Here is a 21931-nt window from a genome sequence, read left to right as displayed (position 1 = left end):
GGGCAGGGATCGAACCCGCAACCTCATGGTTCCTAGTCGGATTCGTTAACCACTGCGCCACGACGGGAACTCCCCTCAATCATTTTTAGTTCCAATTAAATTAATGTCTTTTGTGGACACTGTAGGCAAGCATAGTATTCAATACCATTTAGTTGCTATCTCTCTCTTACTTTCTAATTTTTATTTAGTTCTTAGTCTTTGCTTTTTAGTGTGAGCTTATGGTAGAATAAATCAAATTAGCTTTAGTGGGTAGATTTAGTTTTCTCTAATAACTTACTAAGCAAAACATACCTTCTTCTTAAGTGAAAAAGCCAAAGTGGATTATTTTTTATTTGACTGACAAGGAAAGGCATTTCTAATTTTATTTAGTGATTGGAATAAATTGCTTTACCATAAATTAAACGTGAAATATCTATATGATCTTCTTTTAATGAACAAAGCCCACTGAGAGCCAAGCAAATTTGTAGTTGGTCTCTTTAGCCAGTTGGTGGTGCTAAAAATTCTGATAAGAAATTAACTGAAAGGAGAGGAAGTTAGCCCAGAGCCTTTCTTAATAAATGTTGTCTTATTAGTTTTTGAAAAATTAGTACCAAAAGCGCATGCCCAAATTATTGCACCTTCTAAATTTAGGAACTAAACCGAGTATCTCTGATGGACGGCAGAGTACATTTCTAGTAAACTTCTGTACATATGTCATTGGCTCCCATAGGATTTGCCTGTTGGAGATGGCATAGTTGTGTAACTCCTGGCTCCATTCTGGAACTCGCCTGTAGCCTGCTGGCTGGGGAACAGAAGGGAGGCCAATACTGTGTGCTAGTGCCATATTCCTGGGTCTATTTAGGTGTGGAATTTAGAGCTAAGAAGTACTATTTTGTATTATTACTACTTTTTTTTTTTTTACTATTAATGTGCTTTTTGTGGACTAGGTTTGTTTAAGCCTTTGTTTTTTAGTGCCTAACAAGTCCCGTAGAGCAATAGTCTGTTGCCTGAATGTGTCCTGGAGATGCGGCCAGAAAAACAGAGGACTTGGAGTTAAGACGTCAAAGGTCTGGACCCATCAGTCAGATCTAACCAAAGATGTTACTTGTACTAGTCTTAAAAAAAAAAAAAAAGGCCTTACTTAGTTATACTTTTAAATTTTACACTGGGTAAAGCACCTAAGTAATAGCATCTTATGATTTTATCATCCCATTGAAGTTTTCTTCTGACTTGTTTCAATCTTCCAAACATAGAATATGCTATGGAAAGCTACCAGAGTTTTAAAAAGTCAAAAAGAAACAAAGTTGAAAAAATGTTTTTGACAGATAATCCTAGAACTGATTTTTATGATATTATAAAGACTATTTAAATTTAAATAATCTTCCTTTCACCTAGATAAAGACTGCCTATCAATTCAGGAAGTCAGGAAATTTAAAACCCTAGAGCAGGTTTGAATTTCCCCTACATATTTCATAACCGCCCCCTGGTCACTTACATCTATTTTTTTTGGCCACACTCATGGCACATGGAAATTTCCGGGCCAGGGATCGAATCTGCGCCACGGCAGTGATCTGAGCCACACGTCACCAGATGGCAACACTGGATCCTTAACTGTTAGGCCACCAGGGAACTCCCTGTATCAGTTCTTTAGAGCTCAGTTTTCCCAGCTTGTAAAATGGGAATAGTAATCACTTTTCCCCAGAGTTGGTGAAAGATGAGATCCCGAGGGTTTGTTAGGTGGTGTTTTCCCGACACTTCCCTCCTTTGAGGCAGAGACGGTGACTCAGTTATTTTTGAGCCCCCACGATACCCCTGGATTTAGCCAGGGCTTTAGGGCAGGAAGTCCTCTTTGTGTCCGGTAATGCCTCGTGCTCCACAAATGAAGAGATATTTCTAGGTTGTAACATTTCACAAGGATTTTGCAGACTCAGACTCGTCAAAGAGCTACTCAGATAGATCTGGTTTTCAGCTATTTGCCTGTCTATCCTTGGGGATATTGACTTGTTGGTGTGAATCTGCCTAAACGTGTAAGACTGGAGACGCAAGTATGAGATTTCCAAAAGGTAGGATAGCAAAGGCGTTACTAAGAGTTTGTTCATCCATCCATTTGTTTGCCCCACAGACTTTCACTGAGCATTACTCTTCCAGAGATGAACTCCAGAAGAGCCGCAGCCCACCTCTGAGAGCTGCAGGCATCAAGCAGCCGGATGCTTCTGTTTGGCAGGAATTGATGGGCAGCCCTTGTTTCAGGCACAGCAAGATTATTTAAATTTAAATATTCTTTTTAATAATATTATAAAACTCAGTTCTAGGATTGTCTGTAACAACATTTTTTTTTTTTGCATTTAAAACTCTGATGGTTTCATTGAATTTTCCACAGAATATTCTGTGTTTGAAAGATTGAAACAAGTCAGAAGAAAGTTCAATGCAATGGTAATCATAAAACACTCTTACTTAGATGCTTTAGCCAGTATATAATTTAAAAGCGTAAGTGTGTAAGGTACGTTTTTTTAGAAATAGCACAACTAATGTCTTTGGTTAGATCTGATTGGTTCAGATCTTTGATTCTTTGAGATACACAATCAAGGAAGCAGGTGGTGGCAGAGATTTTAGAAATTCAATATACCTTCTCTCATTATATAGCTCAAAAAATGGAGGCTAAGTGAATTTCATGACTTATCCAAGGTTACACAGACTCAGATCAAGACTCACATCTCCTAACTCCCAATTCAATGCGGAGGCATTATTTTCCCATCCTCGGTTCTGCAAGATGAGCCTTTTGGGGTGTAAAGAAGGATAAGTGGGAGTTCCCACTGCGGATCTGTGGGTTAAGGATCTGACATTGTCTCTGTGAGGATGCGGGTTCAATCCCTGGCCTTGCTCAGTGGTTTAGGGATCTGGCATTGCTGCAAGCTGTGGGGTTCATTTGCAGATACTGCTCAGATCCGGTGTGGCTGTGGCTGTGGCATAGGCTGCAGCTGCAGCTCTGATTTGACCTCTGGCCCAGGAACTTCCACATGCTGCAGGTGTGGCCCTAAAAAGAAAAAAAGGGCAAGCGTATGCTTGTTCATCCTCAATAAACTTTCGTACTCAACATGGAATATCATTCCTGCCCAGTTATCAGGAAACTTGCAGCGTACGGGAGGCAGTTGATTAAGGCGCTGCTCCGTACCTTCCAGAGCAGAGCTGGAGAGGGTGCACACACCATGCATATCACCTGCAGACCTCAGCCAGAGCAGAGGCGTGCCTGGGCCGGTTCCATGCAGAAGCAGGCCAGGTTTCCACTCGCCGGCTGCCTTGCCTGCTTCTCGTTTCCCGAGAGACGAATGCTGTCCTAGGCCGCAGGTGTATTAGTAATTTCTGAGTTTGTTCCCCACTCAAAATGACCTCATTGTTTTGTGCTTCTTTTCCATAATTATACAGTAACAGGAAAATAAACCAGCTCTGCGTACAGCCCACAGCAGAAATCTCGTGCTCTTTATGTAAGTTTGATTTATAGACGCGTACTGCAGAGCGGAGTGACTATGAAACATTCATCTTCCCATTGCTAGTTGCCATGGAAATCAAGTACACAGAGCAGTGTCATTCCGGCCCTGGTGATGCCTGCAGTAGTTTATTCCTTTGTTGTTCTCGTTTCTTAAGCAACTGCCTCGCCTTCTTTCATCATTATAATTAATCATGCACACACGTTTTTATCTTTCATCTCAAGTACTAAAAACGTATGACAAAATTTGGAAGAATTTAAATGTTCTTGTGGCTTTAAATATGCATTTGTGATTTTCCCCCTCAGTCCCACTGGAAAAATAGGTCATGTAAGGGAAAAAAAAAAAAATGTATTAACGTACAGAAACCTCAATAAAGACAGCAATATAGAAATTTAAGGAAAAAGCATTGCCACACGAAGAAAATCTTAAGGAACTTCATATTCACAGTGTTTGGAGCCAAGTCTGCATTTTGAGTTAGGCCACAAAAAAAAAAAAAAAAAAAAAGCCACTGAGCTATATATTATCAACTCTCCTTTTGGTTTGTTTTGTTAGTTTCCTTAGGGGTTTAAACAACCTAAATACTTGCTGGATAGACACAGTAGACATTAAAGAGTAGGAAGCCTTTTTTCTTTAAAGGCTAATGAAGTTCAAAAATTTTTTACAAAATAAGCAAAAGAAATTCTAGTCAGTCTTCCTCATTTTTTTTTTTTTAAACCATTTTACCCCTTTTAACCTAGCAGAGTTCATAATACATACCATGGCGGCCATTAATAAGTGCTGGTTGATTATCCGCCTTCTTTGATTGGGTTTCTGGCCCAGTCTGTTGGTTAAGAGAGCTTGTCCTGAACCAGCTCTGCATCTAAATCCCCACCCCGTTGCATGTTGCTATGAGACCTTTGAAAAGTATTTTAACTTGCCCTGGTTTCCTTATCTGTAGACTGGGAAGCTATGACCTTGCGATAATAATGGGTTGTTGGGGGCTTGACACGGATAATTCATGCAAAGGGCCTACTTCTGGGCCTGGCATGGGATTAATGATCAGGCAGGCGGACTGTTTGGTGGTGGTGAAGGTTATCACTACGTGGATTACAGTCCTGTGTTTAGGATTATGGTGAAAATGGAGTTTAGGGAGCGACTCCAGCAGCGAGCCCAGGGCTCCACCCCCAGCATCCAAGTTCACAGATAATTGCCAATGCTTTGTTAGACTTGGGCTCCAGGGGTTGGGTTCATCTCAACACTTTGAATAACAGAGTGGTAGCCTAGAGGTATTTACAGTGGTCTTTCTACCTGCAAATGGGGAAGAGAAGGCTCCTGCAGGTGTTACCAAATTTCTCCCCTACAACACAACAGGACGGACTTGCGGACTTGTTTCTTATAACTTGGCTATGTATGGAGGGCATGAGGCGGGCACAGGGAGGGAGCGGGCTGCCTGTTTGTGTCTTGCCAGGGGAACGTTCTAGTGTTTGTCTACAGAGCCTGAAATAACGTCTGATCTGCTGCTGCCTCCCCACCCACCGTTCCCCATGTCACTCACAGTGGTGGCAGCCTTACCCCCATCTTTCTGGAACTGAAGTTTTCCCGAACTGGTAGCAGAAGCATTCTTTGTGGAAATTCACCCTCCTTGGCAGTCGTCCAGGGCATGCGGCAACACCTATTTATTTGATTTAGCTTTTGTTTGCTTAGCCTTGTATTTGGTCTGTTTTGCTTTGTGCACTTCTTCCTCCCCCCCCCCCATTTTCATGTTTAAATCCCTTAGACGTCCTTGCTGTTTATTTTACTAGCTGGCTTCATAGTGCTGCTAAAAGTTGTTTGCTTTAAGCTATCATGAAGTGAATAGCCTTAGATTCCTTTGTCTTCCCCCCCACCCCAGCCTGATCCATCGCTTGTGAACCAGGGGCCCTTTTGTTAATGGTTAAAGCGAAATGGCCTTTATCATTTCCCCTTTGCCGAATTCAAAGATGATGCCACCGCATCCACAGCTCTGTTGCGTTACCTGTGTTTTTCCCTGGCTACTTAGTAGGCTCGGTTCAGTTCCAAAGACATAGCAGTTTAACTTTTCTGAATATTGCGCTCGCCCTTCTCGTTCATCCTTCCTGCTTCTCCTCTTCTTCTTACTTTTATCTTCTCATGTGATTAAAAACTCTGGCGTGAAACCATCTCGTCTTCCGTGTGAAGCTCTCAACACCCCAGGTAACACGGGCACTCGGGAGACCCTTATATTTCTGTGACTGCATTGGACACGTCGTGTATAGCTTTCAAATCAGTGGCTGAAATTTAGACCCTCTCTGGACATTTGGTGACGTATCTGAAACCTCCCTGGGCCCCAGCTGGTGTGGGTGGCCCCCTCTTCGCACTTCCTGAGCACTGTGTGCTCTTGTCTTCTTTTTGCTCCTCACTTACTGTCTCTGTCCTGTGCTTGGTCTGTCCTCAGGCTTATAGCTTACTTTGTTTTGCAAACAAATATTTGTTAGCATCCACTGCATTACAGACCCTGGGAGTGTATGAAAGCAGACAAGACAGACACCGCCCTGCCTTCTGGAAGCTCATAGTCTTATAGAGAGGCTAGGAATTTAGAATCCGAGATGGTGAGTCCTGAAAGATGACCCCTAAACCCCATGGGAATAGACAGGAAGGATGCTGAATGAAGGCTGGGGGAAGGGGCACCCAGGCTGACCTCAGCGGAAGTGATGGCTGCTGGGAAACTCAAGAGTGTCTTCTGGGCAGAGCGTGCACCTGCAGAGGTCAGTAGGAGAGCTTGGTCCTTTGAATAACCAGGATTTGTTAGCTCTAGCCAGTCTACCTTGAATACACTTGTTTTGGTTTGCTTGGATGGGTGGGGCCAGAAGGATGAAGGCAGAGTGATGAGACTGGAGAGCCCAGATCACGAAGGGCCTGATAAATTGCTGAGAAGCTTGAACTTGATCCTCAGGACCACAGAAAGCCATTGAAATGTAGGGAAGTAACATGATCGGATTTGTGGTTTACCTGGTATCTCTTATTACAGTGTGAAGAATGGATCAAAATGTGGCCAGAGTCACCTCTGTCTGGGTTGATCCCAGTGACCTCTGTCCCATACTCACCTGCTTACCCCCACAGAGTGCGTCCAGCTCAGCACATCCAGCTTCTTGCATTTTCCTGATTAGCATGAAAGCTTGTCCCAGACTCGAACTCCCCTTTTCTCGCTTTCTGTTTTTGAAGACCAGGACTCTGCCTTCCCCCAAGCTCCTGGCTGATTCTTGCTCTAAAATGAGTGTGTCCTCTGGAACATGGATCCCCCAAACTCCTGTTGCCTGGAGAGTCCATTGCTTTGCCTGCTACCTTGCATTTCCCCAGGGTTTGGGGATGTAGCCTGAGTTCATTGAGTTCCTTTGACCCCCTGAAATTTATTGCAGTTCACATGATTGGCCCTTCCTGCCCAGCCACTTGGACTCAGACCTGCTCTGCCCTGCCCATAAAGATTTCTTCTAGCCCTTTTCCCACCAGCAGTTGAGTATTCCCACTATTCCGCACTGATCCCTCTTCCAACCCATGTTGGACAATAAATGTGGGAAGATGGATTGAAATAAGATGAGTTGAACGAACTGAAAAACTTTGGGAAAGTTATTTAACTTCTTTTTGCCTCAGTTCCCTTATCTGTAAATAACAGATGTTAAGAGAAGTAACATCAGGGAGTTCCCTGGTGCCCTAGTGGGTTAAGGATCCAGAGTTGTTGCTGCTAGGGCATGGGTTTGATCCCTGGCCTGGGAACTTCTGCATGCAGCAGGCGTGGCCAAAGAGAGAGAGGAGAAGTGACATCATAGAGTTGTTTGAAGGATTCAATGAGTGGATGCATATAAAACACTGTACTTGCCCCATAGCAGGCACTCACTCTTTGCTAATATTTTTATGAAGGTGTCTCAGCTAACCTAGAGAAAGAGGCAGGAGAACATAAAAGGGTTTTCACTTCAGGGATAATTTGCTGCAGGCAAATGGGTAGTCATCTTAAAAGGGCCACGCCTCTTCACTGTGAGTAATCGAGAGATGACGGTAATACTAGACCCTGGGCTGTCTGGGTAGTGACCAACCTGGCTTCATTTCAAACCTGAGGTTTTATTCTGTGTGATTTTCGTTCCAGAAATTCTGGGAGTTCTCATGAAACTAAATTAGCTTCATATTTCCCAAGTTAGGCTTCATTCCCAAAGACAGTGGTGATGTGTGCCCCAGCTTTGCAGTCTGGGCCTCCTTAATAGCGGTAATAATAGCTACTAGCTGATATAGCAGGAGAAGACAACTCTCCCTAGGTATTGGTTTATCCCATAAGTATTTACCAAGCGCCTTGTGCAAGGCACTGAGAAGGGTACTTTCAGGGCTCCAGGAATAAATCAGACAGGGACAGTCTTTCCTGGAGTGACAGTAAGATGAATTAGGAAATGGTACCTACTGTAGCAGAACAAAGAGGCCAAGAGGGTTTAATTCCAGCCAGGGTCATCCTGGAATTTAGCAACTGAGTTAGGATTTAAAGACTCCCTCGGAGGAAAGGCCTGCAAGAGAGAGAACAGCATGGACACAGAGTGGGTGGAGGAGAGTCGGAGATGGAGCAGGAAGCTGGGCAGGGAGTGAGCCACAGAGCTGTCACGTGTGAAGTGCGTGCTGTAGGCCGAGCCCCGTGCTAATGCTCTGCTTGTCCTGACCCTGGTCCTCGCACCAACCCTATGAGGTGCCTCCTCTTGTGACCCCTCCATTTTGCAGATGAAGAAACTGAGGCACAGAGCAGCCAAGGTAACTTGGCTAAGATGACATTAACGGATGGAATTTGGCTTTGACCCAGGCCGACTCCAGATTGGAAACACAAACAAGCATGCCCATCAAGCGAGGGAGAACCTTCACCTGCTTTCCCTTGTACCTCTTGCCCCAGGTGTACCCTTGAAAGGGATTTTGAGTCTCTTTTATCAATCAGATCTACTATAATTTATAGATTTTGAAGGAATCATTTTATTTAAAGGCCTTTTCCAGTTCAATTTCAATAGAATAAAGATCTGGACAGCATATAAATTTTTACAGTGGAAAATAGACCTATATAATCTGTGGCTATAACCCTTTTCATGGACCTAAGGCTGTGAATATATGAAAACACTTTAGCTGAATTGTACATTCTTTTTATAAAATTCTCTGATTCCTGACAATTTGGTCATAAAATCTTTTGATGAAAATATCAAAAACCTCATACTGCAATACTGTAAGATGTGACTGCATTAATGGCCAAAAAAAAGAAAAAAATTCTGTATTTTAGACTGTTGTGAACTGTTTTAAACATCATAATGGGAAACATTTATGGCTGAAATAATTGAAGTCCACATTTCTCACAATCCATCTACTCATCTCAACCTTTTGTTAGACCTTCAAACAAATCACAAAATTGACTGGCCTGAGTTTCTCCATAACTCTTGCTTCTCCATCGTGGGGTAATGGGATGTGCACAGAGCTGTCGGCTAGTTATTTAGGCCTGGATCTCATATTGTGAGAACTGACTTAGGCAAGTCTGTTCACCTCCTTGGACCTCAGTTTCCTCTCCTAAAGGACTTCTAGCTTTAAATACCTTGATTCTCCGTTTCCATACCTTTTGACTACTTAATCTTTAAAGAAAGTTATGATCAATAGCCCAGTGAGCTAATGGCCAGAAATGAAAAAAGGAAAAGCCTGTCGTTTGGTCCTCAGTTTTCTCAGTCATCATGAATTTCATCATCAGTTTCATTGATCACCATCATGGGTTTCATTCGGCATTATTTAACAAGTGTTTATTAAGTACTTACTGTATACATGATAACATGTTTTTGTGTCACTGCCCAGCACTACTAATAATGAAAATGTTCAGGAGTTCCCATGGTGGCTCAGTGGTAATGAACCCAACTAGTATCCATGAAGATGCAGGTTCAATCCCTGGCCTCTCTCAGTGAGTTAAGGATCCAGCATTGCTGTGAGCTATGGTGTAGGTCACAGACACGGCTCAGATCTGGGATTGCTATGGCTGTGGGGTAGGCCGGCAGCTACAGCTCCAATTTGGGCCCTAGCTGGGGAAATTCCATATGCCCTAAAGAGATAAATAAATAAATTAAATGTTCAATTTTCAGATTTGCTTGGAATTTACCTTCTCTGTTTCCCTATTGCTAATATTCCCTTCATGGCAACATTATTACTGTAGAATCTTATATTCTTTAATCTTATTTTCTTATACCCAAACAAAGCAGAAAACTTTCATCTCAAAGGGATTCTTAGTTTATTGCAAATTATCATTAATTTATGTTCAATATTTCTCTCTCTTTTTTTTGTTTTTTCTTTTACTATAAAGAAGGCCCATGTAAACCTACTGCTTCTTAGGGAAAACCATAGTCATCAAATGTTCACATCTAATCCAACTGGATCTGCTGACATACTAGGTTTAATGTTTTGCAGTGATGAATTTGTCACAGAATTGGAGCCTGTTCCAGGTTGTAAATTGCCCAGACACCAAATGCTATGGAAAATTAACAAGGAGTGCAATTAGAATAGAATGTTTTGGAGTTCCCACTGTGGCTCAGCAATTAATGAACCCAGCTAGTATCCACAAAGATGCAGGTTCAATCCCGGGCCCCGCTCAGTAGGTTAAGGATCGGGCATTGCCATGAGCTGTGGTGGAGCTCGCAGATGCGGCTCCGATCTGGCGTTGCTGTGGCTGTGGTGGAGGTCACAGGCTGGCAGCCATAGCTCTGATTCGCCCCCTAGCCTGAGAACCTCCTTATGCCACAGGTGGGGCCCTAAAAAGACACAATAACAACAACAACAAAAGAATGTTTCAGCTTATCTCGGTTGTATTGGAAAAAACAAAAACGAAAAAAAACCCTGATGAGGTGTATCAGATAGTTATAAGTTCATGTGCAAAAAAGTAATTGGCCAATTTGTCAAATATGAAATGAATAATGATGGGAATTCCTTTGGGGCACAGCGTGTTAAGGATCTAGGGTTATCACTGCAGCGGCTTGGGTCACTGCTGTGGTGTGGATTCAGTCCCTGGCCCAGGAAACTTCCACATGCTGTGGGCGTGGCCAAAAAGAAAAAAAGCAAAGGTAATGGCTATAATGGTTTGGCTATAATGATCATTTGGCTATAGCGGTGATGGTCAAAATCTCTGTCATTTTTTGAGTGCTTCAGTGAGTACTAAAGGGCGTTGCCATTATTTCATTCAATCCTCACGATAGCCTAATGAGTCCCGCACTATTATTATTCCTGTTTTACAGATGAGAAAACTGAGCTCAGAAAGGTTAAATAATGTTCCCAAAGTCACACAGCTAATACATAGCTAAAACGGTTTCGATTTGCTTGTTGTCACCTTCGGTTCATCATATTTATTTATTTATTTAGTCTTTTTTTTTTGCTATTTCTTTGGGCCGCTCCCGCGGCATATGGAGGTTCCCAGGCTAGGGGTTGAATCGGAGCTGCAGCCCCTGGCCTACGCCAGAGCCACAGCAACGCGGGATCCGAGCCGCGTCTGCAAACTACACCACAGCTCACGGCAACGCCGGATCGTTAACCCACTGAGCAAGGGCAGGGACCGAACCCGCAACCTCATGGTTCCTAGTCGGATTCGTTAGCCACTGCGCCACGACGGGAACTCCCAGGTTCATCATATTTAAAGTGAAAAGTCATTATCCTTGTCCTCAAGTCAGCTTTTTTTTTTTTCTCTCTGTCAGTGATGCCACTGTTTTCCCAGATTCATTCTTGCAGTCATTGATTTTCCCTTTTCTGACCTTGCTCTAAATCCGATCAGTCGCCAAGTCCCTTTGCTAGTTCAGTGTCTTTCTGCGGTCACCCCTCTTCCCATCACCCTAGTCCAAGGGTGTAGTCCTCACCTCTAAATGTAGAGGCTAAAGGCCAAACTTTCTTTTTAATTGAAGTGTAGTTGATTTCCAACATTCTATTAGTTTTAGGTGTACAGCATGGGGATTCAGTATTTTTGCAGATTATACTCCATTTTAAGTTATTACGAGACAATTGCAATAACTCCCTGTGTTATACAGTATATCCTTGCTGCTTACCTATTTTATATGTAGGTGTTTGTAGCCGTTACTCTCATACCCCTTACATGCCCCCTCCCCTTCCCCTCCCTCTATAGTAACCACAAGTTTGTTTTCTCTGCCTGAGAGCCTGTTTTCTGTTTTGCGTATACATTCATTTGGATTCTTTTTTAGTTTCCACAGATAGGTGATATCATACAGTATTTGTCTTTCTAAGTCTGACATTTCACGTAGGTCCATCTATGTTGCTGCAAATGGTATGGGTTCATTTTTTCTTTTGTGACTGAGTAGTATTCTGTCGTATATATTCTTTATCCATTTATCTGTGGATGGACACTTAGGTTGCTTCCATGTCTTGGCTATTGTAAACGGCGCTGCTGTGAACATTGGCATACATGATATCCTTTTGCGGTAGTATTTTTCATTTTTCCTGAATATGTGCCCAGGAGTGGGATTGCTGGATCATATGGTAGCTCTATTTTTGGTTTTCTGAGGAACCTCTATATGGTATTCCATAGTGGCTGCACCAATTTACATTCCCACCAACAGTGTAAGAGGGTTCCCTTTTCTCCACACCCTCTCCAGCATTTGCAAGGCCAGACTCTTAACTCAGTAGTCAATGCTGGTTGCCCTCTGGTTCTATTCTTCTCTCCTCACTTCCTTCCTGATGAGCTAGTTTCATGGCCTCTTTTATGCCTGATAGCCCCGTGCTGGGGGGTCCCCTTCTGTGCCCCCTGCTCTGAGCCCTGTCCCTCCCTCAGGGTGAGGTTGGGTCCCCTCCTCTGTCCCACCTTCCGATCAGGCCATTCCTCAGTGGTATCCCATCTTCTCAGCTTCCACACCTCTCATTTTGCCCTAAGCCAAGCGGCCTGCCTTGTGTTGCTCTTCCTGTGTGTTACCTCTCTCTTAAAGGTGCTTAGGGGCGGAGACTAGACCCCTAGAACGTGGGAAATCGCTCTGCGCCCCAGAGCGCAAGTCCTTCTGTCCCCTGTGCTTGCATGAGGATAGGAATTTTTATTGTTAGCATAGCAAATCTCTCACGTCAAATGCAGTGAGTTAAGAGATCTCTTACTAACCCACCAAAACCCTATTATTCAGAGACCCACTTTGTTGGAAAATGATCACACGCATTCACAGATTGTGGTGGTCGGTTGTTTGCAAAAATGGCCAAACCCACTCCCTTCCACCCCAACTGTTGGTCCTAGCCTTTTGATCTCTTGCCATCAAGAGGTGGAGTTTATTTCTCACTCTCTAATTTTTTTTTTTTTTTGTCTTTTTGCTATTTCTTTGGGCCGCTCCTGCGGCATATGGAGGTTCCCAGGCTAGGGGTCCAATCGGAGCTGCAGCCACCGGCCTACGCCAGAGCCACAGCAACGCCGGATCCGAGCCGCGTCTGCAACCTACACCACAGCTCACGGCAACGCCGGATCGTTAACCCACTGAGCAAGGGCAGGGACCAAACCCGCAACCTCATGGTTCCCAGTCGGATTCGTTAACCACTGCGCCACGGCGGGAACTCCCTCACGCTCTAAATTTGAGTTGACTTTGTGACTGACTTTGACCAAAGTAGCAAAAAGTAGCAAAGCATCAAACTGGAGGGTGATCTCAGGAACCCTCACACCCCACAAAGAATCCCATCAGAAGCTGTACCTTTTACTTCATTAGCCCCTGAGTTTTTGTCCTACTGTGTGCAAATAGGAGAGGTGGTTTGAGATGCTTCTTTAACTACAGTCTTGTTGCATTTTAAAGTTCTGCACTTCAATAGAAAGAGTCAAAAATAGATAATGAATTGTGATTATTCACATGCTCTGATACTATAGTTCTGTTTGTCTCTTCTCATTTCCTGAACATAATCCTGAAGTTTCCCCTCCTCCTCTCTCCTGCCCATTCTATGGAACAAGCTCTGTATTTGCTAAATAGCAAAACAGCTTTTCTTTGACAGTGTATATTTCACTCCTGTGCTACTGCTATATCCCAGTAACGTTTTCTTTCATGGAAAATGACCATTGCTTCCAGGAGCATATGATTTTTTTCAAATGCATGGCGTTTTAAAAATGAAACTTCATTCCAGATAGAATGATCTTTGGTTTTATAAAGTGGAATTTTTTTTTTTTATGGTTCTGTGGCCGTTCATCATTTTAAAACCTATTAGTTGTAGCAGGTCAGCTTGAAAAATGAGGAGTTTTAAATTTAAACTTGGACTACCTCATGATAGTTAGATTCTGAAACCGTGCCAGTAAAACTGTGTTTGAATGATTCTCGAATTTATTTTGTAAGGGGTAGCTTTCTCCTTTACATATGTATTCAGTAAAACACAGTTATTCATATTCTAGCAGACATGTAGGAGAGCCGGACTCATGCATAACACCGATGCATTGTTCGTGGACTTCTGCTCCTAATGATTGACCTAATGTGTTGTCTCCTTTTCTGGCGGAGAGAAGAAATCACATTTTATAAGCATTTTAGTCAGTAATATGTTCGTATTGCATTTCACCTCTTACTATTTCTCAGACGACATGAACCCCTGCAACAATTGAGATGGCTCACATCATTGCTAGAAAAGGACAAGGTTATTTGGATAGAGACTAATCTAAGAGCTGTAGTAACAGAATATAATTAAATTAGTGCTTACTGTAAAGATAGTAGAAGGATTTATTTTTAGTTTCTAATGGATCAGATCTGTGTGATTAAAATATGTAAATGAAATAATAGCAGTCATTCCAGTGGTGTTTGCAGTGGAGTCAGCACTCCTGATGACATTCATCGCAAATATTGCATTTTCTTCTGCCCTCCCCCATGTTTAAGTAAACCCAATATTTAAGGTTTTGAATTTGGTAATATAGTGGATGCCTTTTTACATTCAAAAAAACCTTGAAATTGAGGAATTTTTAATTGATCAGGCAGGAGTTCCCTTCGTGGCTCAGCGGAACGAATCTGACTCGTATCCATGAGAATGCAGGTTTGATTCCTGGCCTCTCTCAGTGGGTTAAGGATCCAGTGTGGCCATGAGCTGTGGTGTAGGTCGCAGATGCAGCTCGGATCAGCTGTTGCTTGTGGCTGTGGTGTAGGCCAGCGGCTACAGCTCCGCTTCAACCCCTAGCCTGGGAACCTCCATTGAGCAGGTAGATATCCATTAATCCATCCACTAAATGGCTCCTGAATACCTACTGCGTGCCTGGTATCTTCCTGGGTCCCGAGGCCAGAGCCATGAACAAAGCAAACAGGGTCCCTCTTCTTAAGGGGTTCACAGGTTAATTGCAAGAAAGCTGACAAAACCTGCATAAACAAACTAACTTCAGGTGGGGATAACTTGCCACGGGGCAAGTGAAGCAGAATAAATGAAAGAATGACTGGCGAGGGGGTAGCTTTTCGCTGGGTAGGTTAGGGAAAGTGTTTTTGGAGGGGTGACAGTGGACTAAGACCTCGGTGATGAAAAGCTGATTGCCGTCTGGGAGAAGAGCCACCCAGAGAGAGGGAAGGCCGTTCAGAAGGCTCTAAGGTGGTGGGGATAAGCTTGGCAGGACTGAGAAACTAACAGAAAACCGGAGTGGCCGGATTGCCATGAATGAGAAGCCAGAAGATCTGCGGTGAAATGTGAAAGTAGAGAAGGGGCAACGGGGTGTATTATTCATGGAGGCTGCCCCCACGATACTGTGTTATTTTAATCTCTCTAGTGTATCATACCATCCCATGTCTGAGCAGATCGTATAAATACGGAGTGTTTCTGTGCCTTGTAAGCAGGGACATGAAGGGTTAAAGAAAGCTGTTCGTGTCCTAGGTTTTCAGGGCCACTCCCAGTGTACAAAGTGACACTTGTGGGTTGTAGTATCCTGTCTTGGATCCTCACTGTCTTCCCATCTTTCTTTCTAATTATCCGTCAAATTCAGTTCAATCGATATTTTCTGAATCCACGCGGGACCCGAGAAAGTGAGGCGTCTACCGGGCAGATAGAGACGGATGCCGCACAGAACAGGCGCTAGACTCTCCCAGGAAAGCAACCTGCCCAGATGGTGTCTGTTATTTGACTCAGTGGTCAGCTCCCTTCTCTAACTTCTTCTTTATCCCTAGGCTACAAATCTAACAGGTATTAAGGACCGAATATCTGGCCTTGATGTCAGAGATTTGTGATGTTAACATTAGTCTTCGTTTGTTCCTCTTCCCTGGAGACACAAGACAAGAAAGAAAAGATTTGGAGGCCTGCGAGCGCATCAGGCCGAAAGAGTTCATCCTTAGGAATACGTCTCGTCCGGAGCAGGAAAGTCGTGCAAAATGAACAATTTAGTAAAATGTATGAAAGTTTAAAAAATGTATATTCTTTTAAAGGAAGCAGTGCACATTTGCAGACTGTTCTATTATTATGGTAATGGCTCAGAGTGTCTGCTTTAGCCTCAGGAACCAGGAAATTGGACAGATTATCTCCTTTCTGTGCGTCTCCACGCCGTATGTCGTCATCTTGTACTGACTGAAAACTTCCACGGAATTAAACTTTCTAGTGATTTTACAAGACATTGAGAGGCACTACTTAGAGCAGTTATTGAATCTTCCTTCAGAGATAATTAATAAAAAGGATTTTTTAAGGCAATAGTTTAGGTTTCATTCTGGCAAAAGTAAGTGTGTGTGTGTCTGTGTGTACATATGAAATATTGGAGGCAGAAAAACAACCCTTATATGTTCCTCCCAGATTGAGAAACAAAACATTCCGTTCCAGGCAGCGTTGAGAAGCCCCTGGGTAACCCTGCCTGGTTGCATTTCCCGTGCTCTGCCCCAGAGATAATCACTAAACTGAATTTTTTTTTTAATCATTCATGTGTGTCTTTATATTTTATGGTACAGACTTATGTATCATAAATAATACCCAGTATTGTTTTGTTTATCTTTCAAGCTTACATGAATGCAAATTGCTTCTTATCATGGTATTTTAAAGACCTAGCCATGTTTGATATATGTACCTTTCATCAATTTTCCATGCTGTATAGTATTCTCTTGAAGCTTAAGGGGACATGGTAACTAGCACCCTCTTTTGCCATCTAGAATACAGTGAGAAACAGATGCAAGTGTTAGAGGGTAGTAGATAAAAAATATCAGCTTTATTTGTGAGATAGCTCTATTGGAGGGTTGGGCTTGCTAGAATGTGGCCGGAATTAAACATTTCACCCCTCTAATCACCGGCTGTGTAGTTAGCCTGGGACTCCCCAGGTGAGGTCTACCCCAGGGCACTGGGGGGCAGAGCGCTGTGTATGGCCCTCCAGAGTCAAGTATCTCTTGTAGAGGAAAAGAGAAAGGGCACCAATTAGGTAAGTCATTTCTCTAGGAGGAATGAGTGAGGAGGTGGAGAGGCTGAGACTTTTACTCCAAAAAAGGTCCCTCTGCATGGGAGTAGGTAAGGAAAAGGGAGTCTTCCCCAGACCATTTTTTTTCCTATTATATGCATCCCTTAATTTATATATTCATTCTTCTGTTGGTAGACTCATTTGTCATTACTGCTGATGTGCCCCAGCCAATATTCTTGCCAGTGTTTCCTTGTGCACCTGTGGGAGCGATTCTGTAGGAGTGGAATGGCAGGGTCCTAGCCATGCATGTCTGCAGCCTGACTTGTTCCTAAGTGGTCTTTCACTTACTCTCCTCAGTGCATCAGAATTCCTTTTATCCATTTCCTCATTAACACTCGTTATCTACCTCTTGAGTTTGGCCAAGCTGCTGGGTATGAAATGGCATTTTACTCTAATTTTAATTTCTCTGTTTACTAGTAAAGTTCAGCATCGTATCTGCTTGCGTTTGGGTTTCCTATCCTGTCAATTGCCTGTTTATATTGTTGACCCACATATAAATATTGAGTTGTCTTTTTTTATATTAATCTATAGGTGTTCCTTATGTATTCTTGGTACTAATCCTTTCTCATTTATGAGTCAAAAATATCTTCACCTGTTCGTGGCTTGTCTTTTCTTTTCTTTTTGTCTTTTTTTTAGGGCCGCATCCGTGGCATCTGGAGGTTCCCAGGCCAGGGGTCGAAGCAGAGCTGTAGCCGCCGCCCTACACCACAGCTCACAGCTATGCTGGATCTTTAATCCCCTGAGCAAGGCCAGGGATCGAACCTGCGTCCTCATGGATGCTGGTCAGATTCGTTTCTGCTGAGCCACATTGGGAACTCCCTTTTTTTAATACCGTATTTTTTATATAACCTGGGATATCAAAGGACTTTCTCTTTATAGACTTTGACATGTCCAACGTCTAAAATTATATAGAGAATGTGAGTAGTGTCACTTGAGCATGCCCATAGGGTCTCTTGATTTTCTGCCTTTTGGAGTGTTTACATTATCCTTGAACTGCTAGTCTTTCTTTCCTATTTTATGTTAGGGAGATTGAGCACTATTTCTGCAAGATTTATGTTACTTTTCAAATTCTCTTACATTATAGTATTTAATGCTTAGTGTTTAAATTTCAGTACTTAAATTATGATTTTTTTTTTCTTTTTTGCCTCAATGTTTGAAGCCACCAAGCCAAAGCTCAGGTTCAGATATGGACCAGCACCCTCAGGGCAAAAGTGGCCTGGGGATACTGACTTTGAGTCTGTGCTGCCTCAAGAATATGGCCTGTCTCCACTATCTTTTTAACCCAGTGCCTTTAAAGCAGCTTTGTTTTAGTATCTTTTAAACCACTTTTGTTTTGTTTTGTTTTTCCAGTGGGGGAATTGATCTGACTATCCCAAAACAGAAACTCACATGAATTATTAAGTCCTTTTTCTCTGCAGCTTTTCTCTCTAAATTCTCTTTTCCAGATATTGATTTATTAGACCAAACATTAGATTTATTGGGCAGAAGATTGGGTTTATTAAGTTTGGGAAAAAACTAACACTTATTTGTAAGCGGTGATGAAAATGTATAAAATTAGTGATGCATTCCTACAGTTTAGTGATTCTGGCATTTTAGTCGTGCTGTATCTTCTATTGCTATTTGAAGGATAATCCCAAGTATTTCTGACCACTTACCGTTCTTGTCTTGAATACCAGCCAAGTAACAGCTAAGTATTTATTTTCATGTGGCATAAAAGCATATTATCAGGCAGTAGTTGTATAATTTAATGAATATGCCATTGAATGTCAACTTTTTCATTTCATCCATTATTTATGAAAATAAACAATGCAGTGTTCTGTATTTTCATCAAGGCATTATATCTAAAAAGCCGCTTTTCTTGAACTTGACTTCCAGATTTATTAGCATGCATTTTTTTCCTATACTTCTTCCTAGCATAAAATAATTGCTAATAATAATCTGTGTCTGAGTGTGTTGATGGGTTCACTGGAAGGACTCAGCATGTAACTGTACTTTCAGCTACAATTTGTTATGGTGAAAAGATAGAAGCAAAATTAGCAAAGGGAAAGGCACATGGGGCTCAGTCCAGGAGAGACCAGGCACAAAAGCCTCCAAGTGTCCACTCTCGGTGAAGTCGCACGTGATATGCTTAATTCTCCCCAACGAGCTGTGACATCATGTGTGAAATGTTGCCAACCAGGGACACTTGTTGGAGACTCAGAAGCCAGGGATTTTACTGTGGGATGATCGTGTAGGCATTCTCTGCCTGGCATGAAACAAAAATTCCAGACTCCCAGAAGGAAATCTGGGTTTCAGAAAATCCATAGTCTTGCACAAACAGTTTTCAGCACAGTGATCCACTCTTATGATTTAATGTTGGTGGGAAACTTCCAGAAATCCAAATTCCTGGATGCCAGTCAAGGGCCATCCTTGTAAGGATGACAGTCGAGACTGCCTTGTTAACTTTTCTGCAAGTGGAGTTATGGCTAAAGTTTTTAACGCATTTACTGTGTAGCAAGCACTGTTCTTTCTTTCTGTGTTTATTTGCTTTTTAGGGTCGCACCCATGGCATATGGAGGTTCCCAGGCTAGGGGTCCAATTACAGCTACAGCTGCCAGCTTATGCCACAGCCACAGCAACGCCAGATCCGAGCTACATCTTCGACCTGCACCACAGCTCACGGCAACGTCGGATCCTTAACCCACAGAGTAAGGCCAGGGATCGAACCTGCAACCTCATGGTTCCTAGTCGGATTCATTTCTGCTGCGCCACAACGGGAACTCCAGCGCTGTTCTTTGTTTATTTCATCTTCATAACAACCGTTGCACAGACAGGGAACTGGGACACAGAGAGGTTAAGAGACTTGTACAAGGTTGCCCAGACATTAAGTAGAAAATCAGACTTCAGAATCCATGATTTATCAAACACTTTGTTGATTTTTTGAAAATTATTTTCATTTTATCTCACCTCATGGATAAGATATTTCGTACATTTTTATGTAGCTGTGATTCAGAGAAATTGTCTCCATATAACCTCTTTTAATCTTCAGTATTTTTTCATGGCTCTTGATTTTCAGATTTGGAAAATCATTCTAATTATCATATGCAAACCTTTCCTGATCTCATAGGCTTTTCTCAGCCTTTATGTTTCTGGATTAGAGGATCTGAATTTTGTTTTCCGTCTTCCTACAGAAGACTTGTCCGGTCCTTGGCCACTAATTTTCGTTCCCCTGTTCTTTCTATACTTCCTTTTGGTATTTTCTGAGATACTAATTAGAGCTGCAAACAGGGACGGTACCACCGTACCACGATTTATGAACAAAGACAAGAGAGCGTTGTCTGTTTTATTTCCTTCCTTGTAATCTCATTGTGTTAGCTATATACTCTACCTCAGTATATTAGACAATGACGTAGGTAATAGTCTTTAAATGCCCCTAGATGGCCATCTGGGATTTAGCTGATAACTAATATAGCTGATTGAGCTTGCCTCTCAGTAAGTCTACTTTAGATTATTTTTTTCTGATTAAAATGAAGAGATCCACTATTCACTATATCCATTTCCAAGAAAATATATTATAGCGTTAAGAAAAGTTTGAGTGTTAACACATGTGCTGAAATATGATACAGATGTTTAATGTCTTACTGTAATATTATTTTACTGTTCCTAGTCACCTGCTTTTTTGATCCCTGCCTAAGCTTGCTTGCTTTATTCCGTACCACCTGTTCCCAAGAATAAATTTACACTTTGTTGTCTTTCCTAAATGATTGGTACATGTGTTAGAGAAAGGTTGATTTTTTACTGGTGTCATTCAGTGAGTACCTTGAGGATTCCTTGTTATTTTATTTTCGGTGTTATTTTATTTCAGTGTAATACCAAAGTACTATTTTCCCTGAAATATCAGATAAGAATTCAAGCTGGATGACCGAGGCATGATACTTTAAGTGCTGCTGGATAGAAAACAAGGTATTTCCGGTTTTAACTGTTTGAAAAGAATTGTAAAGCTTTTAAACTACTACATGATGATAAATGTCCTTCTATTTCTATAGACTTAGAAAGGAAGCTTATGTCTATTTTGCCATGCTGATGCAGCCTCATGTATCCAGTTGTTCAAGACATTTGCTACCTTCTATTCTGGGTCTTTGCACTGCAGTTCCCTATTTAAACTTTGCATCATGTTTGGCCTTCTGTATCCAAAGTGGCTTTACCCCAAATCTCCTCCCCCAACAGTAAATCTATACTACCCAGTTTTATATCATTCATGGCACTTCCCAATCTCTGAGATGGTCTTTCTTCTTGTTCACCTACTGTCTCTTTCTCACACTTGACAATAAATCTCCATGAGAGCCGTGATGTGTCTGTTCTGTCTTGATTATCTCTGGATGTTCAAGTTAACACAAAGTCCATGGTCATTTAGTCCTTGTTGAGTGAATCAATGAATTAATTTATTAAAGACTACAAAGGGAGTTCCCTGGTGGCTCAGTGGATTAAGGCCTTCCCATTGTCACTGCTGCAGCTTGAGTCACCTGCTGTGGCATGGGTTTGATCCCTGGCCCATGAAATTTAACGTGCCATGGGCATGGCAAAAAAAAAAAAAAAAAAGACTGTAGAAAAGTAAATTATTTATGTTAGATATAATAGTCAATCTTTATCACTCTCCTGCCAAATTTTAGGATACCCAATACATAATTCATACTTTTGTGTCCATTGGAAATATCTTAAACAGAACAGCATAGGTGGCGTATAATGTAACATTTGCATTTCAGCTACTTAAACTTTTTTCAGCCTTAACATTTGCCATATTTACTTGAAGTTTGTTAAGAAATAAAATACTACACAAGGAGTTGAAAAGCCCTATGCCCCCTTCCCTGATTCTTTACCCTTTCTCTTTAGAGAGAATCTCATAATCTCTATTTTGGTATTTATCAGTCTTGTGCACATTTTAATATGACTGTATAGAAATTTATTCATAAATAATACATTATCTTGTTTTACATGTTTTCAGATGTTTTATATGTGGTATCATATTGTATATAATCATGACTTTGATTTTTTTTCATTCACAATTACGTTTTTGAGATTCCTCCATAATGATATATGGAGTTCTTCTAGTTCATCCATTGCCATTGCTACC

The 21931-nt window shown here is 42.0% G+C and overlaps 1 protein-coding gene across 7 annotated transcripts in view; it reads left to right on the top strand.

Moving 5' to 3' along the window:
- EFCAB11 (EF-hand calcium binding domain 11) overlaps positions 1-21931 on the top strand; it is a 192909-nt gene that overhangs the window by 35495 nt on the left and 135483 nt on the right. The window contains exon 6 of one of the 7 annotated variants that reach the window (XM_047794933.1): positions 2102-3947. The exons of the other annotated variants lie outside the window; for them this stretch is intronic. Coding sequence (XP_047650889.1) covers positions 2102-2162 — 61 coding nt within the window. The 3' untranslated portion in view covers positions 2163-3947. Of the gene's footprint in view, positions 1-2101; positions 3948-21931 lie in introns of those variants that run through there. 7 annotated transcript variants of the gene reach the window in all.

This window comes from Phacochoerus africanus, chromosome 9, assembly GCF_016906955.1.
Source record: "Phacochoerus africanus isolate WHEZ1 chromosome 9, ROS_Pafr_v1, whole genome shotgun sequence".
Classification (NCBI taxonomy): Eukaryota; Metazoa; Chordata; class Mammalia; order Artiodactyla; family Suidae; genus Phacochoerus; species Phacochoerus africanus.
Note: the sequence above shows the minus strand (reverse complement) of the source record. Positions and strands in the feature narration are given on the sequence as shown.